Source organism: Gekko japonicus, unplaced genomic scaffold (assembly GCF_001447785.1).
Source record: "Gekko japonicus isolate JY-2015 unplaced genomic scaffold, Gekko_japonicus_V1.1 scaffold1247, whole genome shotgun sequence".
Taxonomy (NCBI): domain Eukaryota; kingdom Metazoa; phylum Chordata; class Lepidosauria; order Squamata; family Gekkonidae; genus Gekko; species Gekko japonicus.
The window spans coordinates 365,780-383,508 of record NW_015176487.1 but is presented as its reverse complement, the minus strand read 5'-3'; the positions used below and the strand labels follow the sequence as shown (position 1 = coordinate 383,508).

Here is a 17,729-nt window from a genome sequence, read left to right as displayed (position 1 = left end):
CCTAGTCTTTCCCCTAACTTGCTGCATTTCTACATGTGTGGCACCACAGGTAGAAAATTCTGGGAGATTTTTTTTGGGGGAGGGGGAGCCTGGAAAAGGAGCCTAGCAGGGTATAATGCCATAGAGTTCACCCTGTAAGGAAGCCATCTTCTCCAAGGGAACTGATCTTTGTCACTCAGAGATCAGCTGTAATCTTGGGAGATAACTAGACTCTGGAGGTGGTAACCCTAGCTAGCAGTCTCTTACCAGGTAATAATTCCAGAGAGTTAGCCAGGCCCATAGCCACCAGGAAAGGGGGGGGGGGTTTGACAAGGGCGACATCCCTTGTGTCCTGCCCCACCAAAGAGCTTATTTATTTATTTTGTATTTTTGCATTTTGTGTGCGTGCACATGTGTGTGTGCCCATGCCAGGAAGTCATGGCGACCTCTGGCAACTCCTACTGGGGCACGGAGGACATTCAGAGAAGTGGCTTGATAGCCTGCCTCTGACCTCTCAGCCCTGGTATTTTCTGGAGGTCTCCCATCCAAATACTTGCCAGGGTCAGCCCTGCTTAGCTTCCGAGATCTGACGAGATTGGGCTTGCCTGGGCTATCCAGGTCAGGGCACCAAACAGCTTTTTTGTTGTTGTTGTTGTTGTTGTTACAGACTAACCCAAACACTGTTTAGATTTGCTACCACTCCCTTTTTGTTGTACTCCTCCCCTCCCCTACACATAAGTGGAGCAGTCCAGCACGCATGGTACCTTCCTCTTTCCCATTATGTCCTTCTCCATTACCTAGTTGCACCAGCACCAAACCGTTCCCTTGTCTGACAAGTGTGACACTTTCAAGCAACATATTCTGAACAAGGCAGAAGGGAAACACAGGAAGAGTAAAAGACCCAGCAACAGTTTTAAAATCTGTGGGCTCAGTCCAGCCAAAGTTCAGCATTCCTATGTCACGTCAGCTTCCAGGAGAGTGAGTGAGAGAGAGAGAGTTAGAATTCTCAAAGGAAACCCAAAGTGCTTCTCTGAGACTGGATCCTGCACTGAATTACATTGCAAAGAAAAAGAAAAAAACTGTGTGTGATGTAGACAATAACAGCACTAACAAAAAGAAGATTTATAATAAATCAAGTGTACCATTTATACAATTTTTCTTATAAATAATTAATTCATACAATACAAAATTTAATTCAGCAACATTCATTCATAGCATGGGCATAAGTAATTTAATGGAAATCCTTTCCATGGCTCACAAAGTCCAAAATTTATCCAGTACCACTTGGTTCCTCCTGAGTTCCCAATGGACAATGTGTTCACAATGTAACGGAGGAAAACAAGTTTTCAGAGAAAATCCAAGCAGTTCCCAAAAGAACTTCAAAAGAATTCCACCCAAGTGCTTCCAAATAAGGAACTATGGAGATTGTTTGCTTCAGATATACACCACGTTTCGCCTACATGGCTTTATCAAGTTGGAACCGATAATTTGCAGAATATCACTAAAGAAAATGCAAATTTTTCTAAAAACATTGTGTCAAATTATACATTTTATATAATTCATAACACTGGGAAATGCTGCAAGAACAATTAAAACGTACTTGAAAATCATTTTCTCTAGGGGAACTGATCTCTGCCATCTGCCAACTGATCTCTGCAGTTGTAATTCTGAGTGCTTTCCAGCCCTCACCTGGAGATTGGTTCCCCAGGAGGAAAAGTACAGTCTTTCTCCACAGTGGGGACCAAAGCAGCTCACATCATTCTCCTCTCACCCTTTTGATCCTGCTCTGAAGTGCTAACTGCTACATCACATTGGCTGTGGTATCATCTGGTATCTCAACTGAACTCCAGACGACAGATCTCTCTCTCCTCCTGGAGAAAATAACTGTTTGGAGGGTGGGCTCTATGGCATTCTATTCAGCTGAAGCCTCTCCCCTCCCCAAACCCTGGCTTCTGTAGTGTCCACCACAAAATCTACAGGAATTTCCCAACCTTGCAACTGCTGTAACTTTTGGTGGCTCCACTGCTACATGTGAGTCAGCATTCTCTTGTCTTACTTGCATTTTACAATCACAGAGGGTGTCAATGTTCCATCTTTGGAAAAACAGTCTAGTGTTCCGAGGTTATGAGAAATCACTCACAAATAACATCAATATGGATGCATTCATAGACAATTTTCGTGCCCAATCATGTTGACTTCTACTTTAATTGTTCAATAGGCTGAAAAGGGTGGAATGATAACCCAGTTCTCTAATTGTTAGCATGCTTTAGCAAATTCAAAGTTTAGAGAATCTATGGTTGGTTTTAATCATTATTTGGCATTTATGGCCTATTTGTCCCACTGAACTATGTAGAAGTACTGGTTCGTTTAAGGGCAGCTTATCTCATTGAGCTGTGTGTATAGGAAATATATTTTCGTTTATTTATATTCTGCTCAACACACTGAGATTTGTAAAATCAAACAGGTGGAATGGAGAAGGTGTGCTGATAATAAAAATGTGTGTTGTCTGTTACTTGTTAAGAGTGCTCAATATGTTCTACCTGTAAATATCTTTGTAACAAACCTGATTTGTGTGTGTGTGTGTGTGATATACCACTTAATTATTTAGAAGTATAAGCATGGCAGTTCTGTACACACACATAATGGGCTGCTCTCCATTGTGCTAACTGCCCCCTTAACAAAAAAAATTGCTCCCTAACAAAAAATTTCTGGCTACAAGCCTTGAGTTAGCCATATTTCAGTTTTTCCTAGACTGTATGGTATACCACAGAGTCCACTTTCCAAACATGCCATTTTCTCCAGTGGAACTGATCTCTATAGTCTGGGAGGTCAGTTGTAATTCTGGAGGCTCTCCAGACCAATGTTCCCTCTAAGCTGTGGAGTCTTGTGAGCAAAAATTCTACTTTGTGAGCTACTGGCATTAAAGTTGTGAGCGAGCAATTTGGCGAATGCATAAATTAGTTTGCTGTGGAGCCCTCCTTCCTGAGCTAAGACAAAAATCTGTGAGCTGGAGGCTAAAAAACTGTGAGCTAGCTCACACTAACTCAGCTTAGAGGGAACACTGCTCCAGACCCCACCTGGAAGTTGGAGTCAAGCCTGCAACATAACGTTGTTTACCACCTCAGTGAGATATGAGTCCTCCTCTGGATTTCCTGATCCAATGGATTTTTCCAGTGATCCCTAAACTACTCTGGGCCTAGTTTGAAACAGCATTAAACAGACAAGTCTACCACTGCAAACAAACCAATAAACCATTTATCAATGTATTCATAAAACTTGAGACCTTTCAGCCCAGCCCATATCCCTACACTAACACAAGAGTGTTTGTTTTGCATGGTAGCCCTTTACAGTTCAGTGTATGAGGTACCAATCTCTTCCACAGTGAGAATATTTCTTTTCTGCCCAGAAAAAAAATTACTTTTCTGACAACAACAACAACAAAGCTGATCTTGCTAAACCACCTTTATCCCTGCAGGGCAGCTTTCATATAACAGCAGTATGACAGGGCAGATATTCCACAAGGAAAACTGTCCTCGTAACTGCAGTTCTTACTCAACCTGTTGAATTTATGCCTGTCAAGCCACTACTAAGAATCTTGCCGGGGGGAAAAAGGCAGGTAGAAATCTTAGCTGTTTTAGAAAAGTTAATAACAACAAAATGTCCATCGTTAGGGTGGTCAGAGTATATGAGGGGGAAAGGTAACAGTGGAAGCATGCATGCCCCACAGCATCCCAGTCAAGGACTCTCTGGCCTGAAGGGATGGTGCCGCTCTCTCTGCAACAGCTTCCCCAAACACAATGCTTTGGTTTTTCCTCACAGAAGCCATTTATGTTGCGACTGTTTTCTTAATGTGGGCCAAGTAAAGAGCTGCACCATTGAGGTAAAATCAAAACCTGGTTCCTGTCCCTTGATACCATCTGTCCTTAAAAACGAAGTTTGCTCCTATCTTGGTAACCCATTTCCTGGTTTTGTTTCTGTAATGTATTCAATAGCTGCCATTGCAATACATGAATCATCTAACTGAAGTACAATGTTAAGCTTCGTCCTGGGCTAGGATCCAAATCCATCTAATCGCATTGATAGCCCAGGAAGAACCAACCAGTCACTTGTCAGCAAGCTCCATGAGCGGGAACATCTGTGATTGGTCCTTATGCATACAACCTTATTGGTTGGTAAATGTACAGTAGGCGTGGCTACATTAGCCGGGAGAGTTTAAAAGCAGGACAGCTGCAATGTAAAAGCTGTTCTGGCTATCAGACGTTGATCCGTGTTGGAGTTGTGTTCGAGTCGTTGAATAAAGCTGAATCTTTACTGAATCACTCTCCTACTTTGTTAAGCGAGCGACTTAACAGTTTCTCTGTCATACTGTAGGACTCTGTATGTGTTCAACTGATGTTCCATTCAACTGATATGGGAGCCTGGGAGCCAGGCTTTTAGGAAGTGCATCATGCTCAACTGTCATATTGTGTGAACAGAGTATGCATAGATTTTCCATGTGGTTGCAGCTTCCATCTGTACCCACATGGAAAATCCACATGTTGTTCTATTCACATGATATAGTGGTTCCACACATTGGGTACATCATTAGGACCCACGCACTCCCACTATGTGCAACTGGTGGGCACCCACATCATGTGAACAGAATGCCAGTGTAACATCTACAGAGGGATTAGAGTAAGGTTGCTGGCCCTGCACTGGCAACCCTGGGAGCTTCCGGGGAGGTAAAGAACAGGAAGGCGGAATGTTGCTGATGTGGCAATGTTACTTCTGGGTGATCATCCAAAAGTGATGTCACGCACCCCTATACACACATCTCTAAGAATTCCCCTGTTCTCTACAATCAGGACAACAGAGATAGTGGAAATTCTTAAACTGGCATGGATGCAGTGACCAGAAATGAGGTTGCCACATCCATGACATCCTCCTGGTTCTCCGGCTATGAAAGTGGAAACAAGCTTGCAGGGATGAAAGGTTGCCTGCCATGGTGGGCAACCTGGTAAGCCTAGCTTAGAGTGTGACTGAGTGTTGGCAGAATGGGACAGAATGCTGGGAATTGGCAGGCAGAGAAAAATGTTTCAATACGGCTCTGTTTTTATTATTAACAAATGCTCAATAATAATAATAAGAGAAAAACCGAGGCCATACCTTGTAAATGCAGGACTTTGCATTCAAGAAAAACAACTCAATGGTAGCATTATCCTTGAGATAGGATATGCTCTCAATGTAGAACCTACAAATAAAACAGAAAAGGCATGTAAACTCTGGAATGAAACCATAGCCACCAAGTAAATAAATAAGGCCCTTTTTATAATGTGAAAAAATTGTACTTAGTAGAGCTTTAGGCTGAGCAAGAGGAATTCTTTCTTCTTTCTGCTTTGTTTCAGAGATTGTGTTTTGACTCTTGGTAAGATCTGTATGTCCCTTAAGACACCATCATCTAGCATAGCTGCTTGTGTAAATCCTGAGCAATATGAAAGACTTAAAGGCTTGCTTGATTTCAAAGGTTGATTTGTGGCTCCATAAATACTCCAGGTTGGGCTTGAATTCCCCACCACCACCATTCCCTGTCCTTGACAGTGGCTTCATAAGAAATGGTTGCATCTTACCTTGGGGAATAATTGCTTTTAAAATGGCATTTGAAGAAGGGGAGGGGGACAATGAAAGGGAGAAATACCACTGAATATAACTTAAAATGAAAACGACTGAAACTTTATTACTTACATGCCGAATGTGAAGTTCTACCTAACCCTAGCAACATTGCACATATCCTCCTGATATGCTCTACATGTGACTCCAGTAGATAGTTGGCTAACAGATGGAGGTATAGAACAAATGCAAGCACTTGTTGGAAATGTTACTTCTTATATGGTCTTCCTAGGTGGCCTTAAGCATCTTAGGTGCCCTTGACACTATATATCGATCATCTCAGTGGTTCCTGTCACCCTGCAGTTGTTAAACTAGCTTAGTACATCTAGGAAGATGGTAGTTTCTGGCAGGTAGCTATAGTAACAGTATGTAGTAGTAGAACAAAATTTGACCAGTAGCACCTGAAAGACAAACAAGATTTTTCAGGCTTTGACTCAAATAACCTTATAATCTAGAAAATGTCGTTGGTCTTTAAGGTGCTACTACGCTTCTCCTGCTTGGATCTTGTGGGACTAACGTTTCCCTCAGTGGCCTTGGTTCTGCCCGTAAAAAGGCAAAGCCAGGGGTCCATTTCCAAGCGTTTGTGGGGAACTCATTGGGGCCAGTCCTGACTAGGGTTGCTAGCTCCAGGTTGGGAAATTCATGGAGATTTGAGGGGTGGAACCTGGACAGGGTGAGGTTTGAGGAGAGGTGGGACCTCAGACAGCTACAATGCCATAGACTCCACCCTCCAAACCAGCCATATCCTCCTGGGGAACCATTGCTACCAATCTCCTGGTGAGGGCTGGAGATCACTCAGAATTACAACTGCTCTCCAGGAGGGAGGGGGGAGGAGATGGAAAGCTGAAGTCAGAGGGGCAGATAAATGTGGGTTGATGGTTGGCTGGGAAGGAGATAGGGTTGCCAACTCCAGGATGGGAAATTCCTGGAGGTTTGAGGGTTGGAGCCTGGAGAGAGTGCGGTTTGAGGAGAGGTGGGACCACAGACAGCTACAATGCCACAGACTTCACCCTCCAAACCAGCCATTTCCTCCTGGGGAACCACTGCTGCCAATCTCCAGGTGAGGGCTGGAGATCACTCAGAATTACAGCTGCTCTTCAGATGGCAGAGATCAGTTCCCCTGTAGAAAACAGTGGACTCTGTGTCATTATACGCTGCTGAGGTCACCACAGCAAATTGACACTGAGTGACCTAAGGCAGGGGCACCCACCCAGAGCCTCTTTATAGAGCTCGTTGTATTTATTTCCACAATGGGCCTTATTCCTAGTACATTTAATAATGCAAAAGTTTTTTAAAAACTAACATACAAAAGAAACCAGAAGCTTTTCTTTTAGGACTTATAGTCAGTTTGAAAATACGCATGGATTTTTAAGTGTTTTTTTTTGTATAGGACTACAGTAGCGAGGTTGGTCTATGAACAGAACCGGAAATCTATAGAAATACCTACAGTGGAACTTGCGGAAATGGCCAAATTTACTTCTTCGATTAAGGAGAAGACACTATCTGCTTTTATTGCTAGTTGGAACCGGTGTTCCCTCTAAGCTGAGTTAGTGTGAGCTAGCTCACAGTTTTTTAGCCTCCGGCTCACACATTTTTGGCTTAGCTCAGGAAGAATGGCTCCAGAGCAAACTGATTTATGGAGTAGCCAAATCACTCGCTCACAACTTTAATGCCAGTAGCTAACAAAGTAGAAATTTTGCTCACGAGACTCCACAGCTTAGAGGGAGCATTGGTTGGAACCCCCTCATTGAAAAAAATGAATTGTTGATTTGTGGATTTGATTAGTAAGGAGAATTTTAAATAACAGAGAAGAATATATGATTGGTTGGTGGATTGGTCCTGATATTAGGGGATGTGGTTATGTTTAAATTTCAGATTTAACTATAAGTGATTTCAGTTGGCTTTGTCATGGAGAAAATTATGTAAGTTCTTTAAGGATATGTTTCTCCAATTTTTTTCTTTTGTTCTTCCTCTTTTTTCTCCTTTTCCTTTTTGTATTTTCTTAGTTTCTATTTTTTTATTTTTCTGTATTATATAATTTTTCAATTTTATTCTTATTTATTCAAAAGCTTAATTAAAAGTATATGATTGCTGTTGTGTACAGTCGCTGTGCTTAAATACAGTCCAGCCTTGCCCAGAAATGTCTTTCATTTCCCATTATACAATTTTATGTAATTTCCAGTGTACATGTGTTTGTGCCAAGCAAGGACATACTTAAAGCATCTGATGAAGCAGGTTCTAGTCCATATATTTATTAATACGTTTGTACCCCCCTTTTCTCCCTGAAGGAACTTACAACCAAAAAAGAAACTATATATAAGCCAATAAACAAAACAACAGCACAGCAGTCCATAATGGCTCATCCCAAAAATAAAGAAATAAGGATCCACAAGACTGTTTTTCAAAAAAATTAATTTCTAATTTTAGGGAAACCAGCTGCTCTAAACCTCATCCTTCCATTCCCCCTGTATCTATGATAGGGAGATAATTATTATTCATCTACACACATGCTAAATAACATCACTTCCGTATTAGATCATGCCTGCTGTTTGCGGCACATGGTAGTGGTGTAAGTACTAAGCAGTTTGTATTCACAAATGAATGCTTTTGAGATCTGCTGAATCTTGAATCTGGTGTCGGCTATTTCAAACTAGATTTATTGTACTTAGCAATAAAATTCAGTATAAAATACAATTCAGCGAGGGGGGGGAGAGATTCTGTAATTCAAGATGCAAGGGAATATTTTTCATGGATTCTTACATGGTTCAGTCCACTTACTTGCTGAATTCATTTACAGTGCTGTTTCGATGACAAACCCAGAGAGTCCTTTGATCTTATAACAGCTGCATTGCTGGGTCTTTTCTGCAAATCCCAAACACCCTTCTAATCTCATTGACTTCAGTGGACTCAGAAGGAGGTAGTTCTGTTTAGGATGGCACTGATAGTGAGCTTCAAGGCAAAGAGGCCATCTGAATCCGAGTCTTCCATATCCTAGTCTAACTGCTATACCACATCAACTCTGTATATGTACCTTTTCCTCATAAAAAAGTAGGATTCTCAGTCTGATCACAGCAAGTGGGAGAGGAAAGTGAACGGTGGTACTAGAGGGGGAGACGATCCACAACCATTTTCTCATATCTGCCAGACCTCCTCACCCCCTATGCAACATCATGACAGCTTTGCTCGCTGGAACAGGGTCTTCTGCAGGTGCCAACTGCCCATATACCTGCCTTCTCCATTGTGGCTCCCATGCTGTGGAAGGGTCCACACTCTCAGGAAGACTCCCAGTCTCGTGACTTTTTGCGAACTATGCAAAACTGAATTATTCAAGAGGGTTTTTCTACACAGGCAGTAGTTGCATTGTATTAAATGATTCACAAAGTTACTTGGAAAATTATTAGGGACTGTGGTCTGTAGTACATGTATAGCTTGCTGAAACTAGGATCCTACTATACAATTTTGCATCATTTAAGGCATCATGCCAATACTTATGCTTTGCTTCAGTTCTGTTTTGTGGCACTTACATCTTACTGCAAAGAGGAGCATTTAACAATCTGTCTTTTAAAGACCAAAATTCTTGTTTTCTCTAAGACGTTTTTATCAAACACAGGTGGTAGATTGACAGCCATGAGATTGAACAAGTTAAAGTGTTTAGAAATTTAGGTGTATCCGTAGCCCAGAGGTGCTGCCTTTCTCATGGGTAGCCCTAAATAGCAGGGCACCCCACTTCTAAACCTGAACCAGAGACCCACAAACTCAGGTCAAGTTAGGCACTCCTGGCCTGAAAACACAGAGCTAGCCATAAGCTCTGAAAAAAGGTTTAATTTCAGGTGACACAAGGCTAGCCCTCCGGGGCAATCTCCAACCTCCTCCTCCACCCAGCACAGGTGTGCATATAGAATAACAATGAGTTCCACATTTCTAAAGGCTATTCAGAGGCCACAGGGCGAATAGCCCTTCTGTCTCCAGAACTTCACCTAGTCCTTTTGTGTGCACCTATGTCTATGTGCGCCTTGGTGTTTAGTCATGCCAGCCACATGATCACGGAAATGTCTTCGGACAGCGCTGGCTCTTCGGCTTTGAAACGGAGATGAGCAACGCAACCCTAGAGTCGGATTTGACTGGCTTTCTAGCAAGGGAACCTTTACCTGTGTCTACGTGAGAATCCTTTGTCTCCACAACTCTCTTTCCTGCTCCATCTCTCAGGATACCGAGATAAACAAATCATACATTCAAATATTTAGTGATCCTTCCTGACGCTAATCAGGGAATAATTTCCCACATTTTGTCTAAACCTGGGAATCTATTCAACCTGCCCTGGCAGGACCATTAATGTTCATAAAACCCATTCAGCTAGCCACCCAGCACACATTGGTCTGGCCCCTCCTGATGCCACACCCCCTGGGACCCCGATTGGTCCAGGTAATCTTTTGTCTTCACCTGAGACAAGCCCCTCAAGACCTCCTATTGGTCTGCATTGTATTCCAAGGTCTATATCCATCCACACACATGGCCATCAAGGTGTGCACTCTGGACGGCGCCTATACTTTGAGTACACCCCCAGAGTATCTTCTTAGGCCTTCCCATATTTGGCGCTATTCTCCTCCTGTTGGCACGATTCTGTTCAAGGACTCCTGCACGTCTGGAGAGGTAGTATTACCCTGCAACTGACTCCTCTATTCACTATCAATCACCTCTGCTTTCTTAGTTCTGTACTGCTTGCTCTTTTTGAATGCTTAGTGTGCTTGTAATTAGGGAACCTCAAAATAAAAACTATTTAATTTACTCTTCACATCTGGAGTCTTCCTAATGTACCGGGCCTTGGTATAAACTGGTGTTCGGTGCCTGCTAATTTCCCCAAACAATGAGGCAGGCCATTGGTGGCACCGGTGACATATCATTCCAACTGTCTGGCTCATAGACAACTCAGCTTTCCCATGTAACTGAGTCTGCCCAAAGAGTAACCACAGCAACTTTAATATTCTTAATATTCTTCTTTACAAAAGGTGGTTCTCACCATATGCATTGAAAATCTTTCAGGGCAAGGTGGTACCCCAGCTTATGTATGGTTCACAGACATGTCTGCACAATGACTACTGTAAACTAGAAGCAATCCAAACCAAATTCCTCAGATCCTTATTTGGAGTACCTTGTTGTGTACCCAATGCCCTGCTTATGCTAGAAGCAGGGTTGGTTCCATTAGAAGTACATGCCTGGTTCCATGCTAAATGCTTCTGGCTCAAGTTAAACTTCTTCACCCCTGAATTAAGTTCATTAATCCTCTTAGACAATTTTCACTCAGGGTGGGTGAGAGCAGTAGAGGACACATTACAACTGTTTGGTTTCTCCTGTACAGCCTTACTGCATCTTCGGTACACAGGAGCCAAAGCACTAATCAGAGACTATGGAATACTGCCCTTCAAGTTGACAGATCACAGGCCCACTCTGCTCCAGCAGTGGGGAACAGCAACAAAAATTTTGTTCCATCAAATTACCTTTATACATTAGAATTCCCCAAACACCGCAAAGCCTTCATTCTGGCCTGTTGTAATGTCCTCCCATCTGCCCTTCTTGAAGGTAGATATGCACATATTCCATACGTACAACGTCTCTGCCCATGTCAGTCTGGAATGGTAGAAACAATCGAACATGTCCTCTTACATTGCTGATTTTACCAGGACATTCGTAATACGTACTTTACGCCAACTCTGTCCAAATATCCAGGCAGATCAAATGATTTTTATGCTTCTCTTCTTCTTGCCAATCGTTTTAATGAAACTACCCTTAAGGTAGCAAGATTCTGTGCTCTGGCATGTTTAACAAGGCAGGAGAAGGCAGTCTAGTATTTTAATAATTTTATTATTACTATTAATTGTATATTTTCTGTACAGAATATCTATTTTATGCATCCAGTGTGTATTATGTATTGTTGATATTCTTGACTGCAGATCTCGTATCGTAATAATAATAAAACTAAAGTGACTTCTAGTTGGTTCTACAACCCTAACCCTATTGCATTGTTTATTGAATGTCCCGTCAATTGTATTGACTCACTCTGTGTAAAAGTCAGACTATAAATTACATAAATAAATACAACCCCCCCCTAAAATGGATATAATTTAAAATTTTACATTGGGATTGTGCAGCAAAAAAGGCAAAGATCCAAGTATATTATTGATTTTGATTTTTAACCTCTGTTTTTTTGAAAGTTAGGATGACAGTGGGATACACATCAGCATGACAGGCCATAAACAGCCTTCTTTTGCTGATAAGGAAAAGAGCAGGTGCTGTATAGTGGCCAAGAGTGTGGGCCGTGAAGGTCACATGGAAATCTCAGCTCATCCACTAATTCACTAGGTGGCCTCAGACTAGCCAGTACTGCCTCAGACCACAGTATAAAACAGGACTAACATTATGGGCGGGCCTGTAGCTATGGCGGGGCATTCTGGGGCCAGCCCCCTGACTTCCTGCCAAGGCCCCACAACTTCCAAACTAGCCCAGTCCCCCCCACTCTATGGGCCGTTCGGAGGACACCCCATGCCGTCACCACAGCTCCTTCCCTGCCAGTTCCATCCCAGGAGCTGCGCAAGGCAGGTGAGGTGGGGCCGGCAGGAACCTTTGGCGGTGCTCAGAAGCAGGCAGGCTCAGGGCACCTCTTCCTCCTCCTCTTCTGCCTCCTCCTCTTGCACCTGGATGCCCAGCCGGAGTGCCAGCAGAGGTCAGCTCCATGGCGTCCAGCTTCCAGGGTGTGTTGGAGGGAGGGGCTGGGGGCTCTCAGGTGAGGAAGCAGTGTGAGGCAACCAGGCAGGATAGCAGGCAAGGTGGGTCCGGCAGGAACTTTTGGTGACACTCATAGAAGCTGCTGGGGCCGGGCCGGGGCACCTCTTCCTCCTAGTCTTCTGCCTCTCCTTCTCCCTGCACCTCCTCTTCTCCTTCTCCCTGCGCCTATCACACTGGGCTTCCAGGGCTTAAAAAAATCCTTTTAAATTTTAATTTCAGTCCCCCCCCCCCGATTTATTTAAAGGCTCAAGAAATCCTGGCTACGGGCCTGATTATGGGTCCTACAGAGGCAACTGATGCAAAGTACTTTTGGAGGGACCTTCTTTGCCAGACCTCCAGAGTCCACCAGCTGGGAGTCAGTTGCAATATGGCTCCCCCAGGGGTTGGAAGCACAGAGCGTGTAAATCACAGCACCACACAATCATAGCATCACACTGGGGTAATGGCCTGTACAAGTACACATTCTTATGTGAGGTACAACCTATCTGCAAGGCTCCCGATAGGGGGGACTGGGGGAGGGACAAAATTGGGGGGCCCCAAGTCAGCTGGAAGGTCCCTGAAGCCGGCATCACACTATATTCACCAAACACATTAAAAAAATCTAATGAAGTTCTGACTGCAGACATTGGGGTGCAGGGAAGGCAGAGCACAGTAAAAAGCACACAGAGTTCGCTGGTTGGGTCTTTTAGCAAAGTTTACCAGGAGGCTGAGGGAAACTGTTTGCTGATCATATCAGAGCCTTTTTTCTGGAAAAAGAGGTGCCAAAAGAGGGAAATGAAGGAGAAACACATAGGATTCTTTGAAACAATATTATTTTCATGCGCAACAGACTTACCTCAACTTTTGCAATTAAAACAACAACAACCATCAGAAACAAAAAAGCATAAAGGCATAAAGCCTCACATCATTTGTTAGGTTTTCACTCCATCTAATTATACATTCACTGTCATCAAGAGGTCTCTCAAATTATGCAAATTCAAAGTTATTTTCAGACTATGCTGAGTATTGTTATTCTATTTTAATGAAAATGTCTCAGTCTACGTGCTATTAAACTTTATTAAACCTGCTTAGTGCTTATTATATATTGCCCCAAGATCTGAGCACACTGCCCGGCATGAATTATTTGTGATGTGCTTGAAGCTACCTTTTCTTTCTCACTGTGCAATTATATACTACAGAGAGAGAGACAGAGCACATCAGGCAATAATAAAAACAGCCTTGAGCTGCTGGCACAACATGTCACCTATTTCCTGAAAGTGAATTATTTTGGCAAGCTATATTCTCTTGTTCCCTCAAACAGAAACAAATTAGCACACAGTAAACACCACTTGCAGGAGGGGGGAGGCACTTTAAAAAACCATCTAGGCTACAACTCCCACCCAAAACCTCAACTCCTCAAGGGTTACCAAAAAAAAAAAGTTATTAATGACACTGTTTAGTGACACAATGAGATTGAGAGGTAAATAATTTAACATTGCAAATCCAGATCAGAATTACACACTGACACTTTTAAAACTTTTTGAGTTCAACAACCCAGTAACTGCTTGCTTCAAGAGTACCAGTAATCTGAGCTATTGCAACACTGGTCTTTTGGCATGCTTGTTCCACATGGTCCACAAATTTTAGTATCATTCCTGCATAACAGCATCCCCACTTCCAAGCTGGGAAGAGGGCCCTGGCTGCAAGCACGTCTGTGTGTGTGCGCGCACACACACACACACACACACACAGGGCTCTGGCACAAGGAGGCTGACAAAAAAGCTGCTGATAGGGGAATGTTGAGGGGGAGAAAGGTGGGCGGGCACACGCAGCAGCCTTCTGCTCAGCTCTCCCCACCTTCCATCCCTGGCTGGGAAGAGGGCCCTGCCTGCACGCATGCAGGCACACACAAACACAGAGCTTGGCACAAGGAGACTGACGGAATGGCCGCCGAGGGGGGAAATATCAATGTGCCAGTGCAGGAGCAGTCAAAGAGGTCCCAGAATGCTGTTCCAATGCGTTCTGGCAGGGGGGGAAAGCCCTGGATCAGATCATATTAAACACATCAGCCAAACCAGCACTGGAGCACGGCAAGACCAACCAGGACACAGTACAGCCTCCTATCAAGGCCTACAATTTCCCTCTTTTTTTAGTTCCACCCAGGTCCTGCACAGCCAGATCTTGCAAAGGGACAGCAGTGTTAGTGAACGGTAGTAATTTTTTTAAAAGTTCGTCTTTTCCTTAATTTCTCTCTTTCCCACGTTTTTCTCTTCCCTCATTTTGCTCTCTTCCTTTCACCATCTGCTATTCCTCTATTCACCACATCTATCCCCCCCCCCATATTTCAGTCGTGGTCTCAATTCCTTCTCATCCATCCTGGTCCATAACTTAGAATACATCTATATATCTATTTCCCAAGTGTGGCCCCCATCTGCAGATAGCTAAACCTGTGGATTGGGGCCACACTTACTCCAAACAGATTTTTCTGCAACCCTCACTGGGGGTTTTCTTCAACCCCCCCTGGGGGGGGGGGGGGACACCTGAAAATTTAAGAAAAATCATGGTGTTTTTTTTTAAAAAACTCCCCTGAATTAAATAAACTGTCTGTGCATGCGCAGAAAACACACCATTTTGCACCTGGAGAGGGGCCCAGCGCTTGCTACAGCAGCACCAACAAAGCCTGGAATCCGCCTGCAGGCCCAGCCATGGTAGCAGAGCCTGGCTATGGCCGTGGTGGAGCCTAGGAGCCGCTCAGAGCCTGGCCATGGAGGTGGCAGAATCCAGGTGCTGCTGACAGGCCTGGCCATGACGGAGTCCAGGAGCCGCTCCGAGCCCACCTACGGTGGCAGTGGAGCCTGGCAGCCCCTCCAAGCTCATCTGTAGTGGCAATGGAGTCGGCAGCTGTTCCAGGCCTGGCCATGGTGGCAGTGAAGCCTGGGAGCCCCTCTGGGCTCAGAGCACCTCCCAGATACCACTGCCGCCGTGGCTGGGCTCCAAGGGAGTTGTGCCAGAGAGCAATGGGGGGGGGGGTGAGTGGGATCCACCGTGGGTTTCATGGGGCCCCCACTTGTTTAATAGTAATATAGAAGTAAACCTTTGTTAATTTTATGAATGGGGGGAGTTAATATTTCCCCATAATCTATCAAAGCAGTAAAAGGATGCTTCCCCCCCCCTCCATCCTTAACATGCATGATAATCAATGTTAATCTGGTTCAGTGGTAACAAATGATGTTAGAACTTATTCATTTATTTACAAGAGAACAGGTAACAAGGTAACAAGTTAAAATTTATTTACTTTATTTATATCCCTCCTTTCTCCCCAAGGGAGACCTAAAACAGCTCACTTCATTCTCCTCTCCTCTGTTTTATCCTCAGAACAACCCAGTGAAGAAGGTTAGGCTGAGAGACTGTGACTGGCCCAAGGTCACCCAGCGTGCTTCCATAGTATGAGTGGGGATTTGAACCTGGCTTCCCCAGATCCTAGTCCCACACTTTAACCACCATGCAGATTTAGCTTTGATAGCAAACAGCATGGGTATGTGTGTCTGGAAATAACCTGGGCCAGGATCTTCCAATTATCTTCATTTTTGGCCCTGGAACTCCCATGATCATACTGAAGCTGGTGGTCAAATTTGAGACTCCTAATTTTATTTTCTGAGTTATGCCCACCACAAATGGACAGACAGATGGACATGTGGATCCTTTTATGATTACAGATGCTTGGTAATAGCTAGCCAAGTGACTTGCTTTGTTGCAATATTTTGTTTGGATCAGGGTCATATTGGGGGGGGGGATGAAATCTTTGTTCAGGGGACCATCGTGGCTCTCTGCAGCCCTGCCTATCAGGGATTCTTTAAAAATGCTTCCCAAAGATGTGATTGTAGGGCAGCGAAATAATACAAATTTTTCACAGGTGAGGGAAACTTAGAGAGAGATTATCCCTCATTTTCAAACAACCAGAGGTCATTTCGGGGGGATCGCAGTTCCCCCGGGTGAGGTACGGGGGGGCACATGACGAAGCCCCGCCCCCCGCTTCTGGCCGCCCCACTTCCGGCCCTCATTCAGCCAGGAGGAGGCAGGAGAAGAGGGAGGGTAAGTTGCTTCCTCCCTGCCTCTCCCCACCCCTGCCTGCCTGGGGCCAGGGAGGGCCTTCGCGGGGCTTCCTTGCACTCCCGCCGGCCTTGTAGGTCCACCGTCGGGCCCCTCATGGGCAAACAACTATCATTTGTATCAGTGTTCTTGTTTATGACTTTATTAGAAATATGGACTGCAGTGCAGCTAGCTAGACTGGTTGCCATACCAATGGTGTCAGCACCAATGTTCCCTCTAAGCTGAGTCAGTGTGAGCTAGCTCACAGTTTTTTAGTCTCCGGCTCACACATTTTTGTCTTAGCTCAGGAAGGACGGCTCCAGAGCAAACTAATGTATGCAGTAGCCAAATTGCTCACTCACAACTTTAATGCCAGTAGCTCACAAAGTAGAATTTTTGCTCACAAGACTCCGCAGCTTAGAGGGAGCATTGGTCAGCACTCTCAGGAACTGGAACTTCCTAGAAAACAGGTGGAAGGATTAGGATCCTCCTGAGGGTTACAGAAAATTCCAGAAACATGAGCCCCATGGCTTCTGAGATAGGAGCTTTAGGGTATCTTCCATAACTCTGCCTGGGATCTTCTGCCTTCCCTGCTTCAAATATGTAACAACAAGACGGAAACACAGCAGGAGATCCAATAACCTGATGTGGATGAACAGATTATTCTATGGTGAGCAGAAGAAAAAAGGATTATGTTTAAGAAATGGAAGGAAGAGCAAATTACCAAGGAACAGCACCTATAAGGTTGCTAAATGCTGTAGGGTGGTTGCTAGGGAGGAGAAAGCTCAGAATATGCTCAAATTGGCCAGGGTAGTTCACAATAATAAGGGTATTTTTAAGTTATGTGACAAGTAAGCAGAAGGTGAAGGAGGTAATAGGTCTGCCATTGTGTGAAAATGAAGATACTTTGACAGATAAGGCAAAGAGGCTTAATGCCTATTTTGCCTCAATCTTCTCTCTGAAGAGTAGAGGCCTGCTTCGGGACGGTGGTGTGCAGGATTCAGGTTTCCAGGTGGACATTGTTAACCCACATTATTTCCAGGCTAAACCTGTGTTTGTGAGAGGGATCTTTTGAATCTTACTTTGGGAATGACACTTCCAGGAAAAGAAAACTTGGACGCCAGGTTCATAAATTTTATGGGATTTTATTAGTACAGAAGTTCTAACAACGATTTTCTTTTCTAATCACATCCAGAATTTCCAGAACATATCCCAACATAGGAAAATATTGAGAGCATGTAGTGTAACTTAACCTG

The 17,729-nt window shown here is 44.1% G+C and overlaps 1 protein-coding gene across 2 annotated transcripts in view; it reads right to left on the bottom strand.

Moving 5' to 3' along the window:
• FRMD4A (FERM domain containing 4A) overlaps positions 1-17,729 on the bottom strand; it is a 352,260-nt gene that overhangs the window by 148,101 nt on the left and 186,430 nt on the right. For both annotated transcript variants that reach the window (XM_015427238.1, XM_015427239.1), the window contains one exon: positions 5,125-5,209. In XM_015427238.1, coding sequence (XP_015282724.1) covers positions 5,125-5,209 — 85 coding nt within the window. The remainder of the gene's footprint in view (positions 1-5,124; positions 5,210-17,729) is intronic.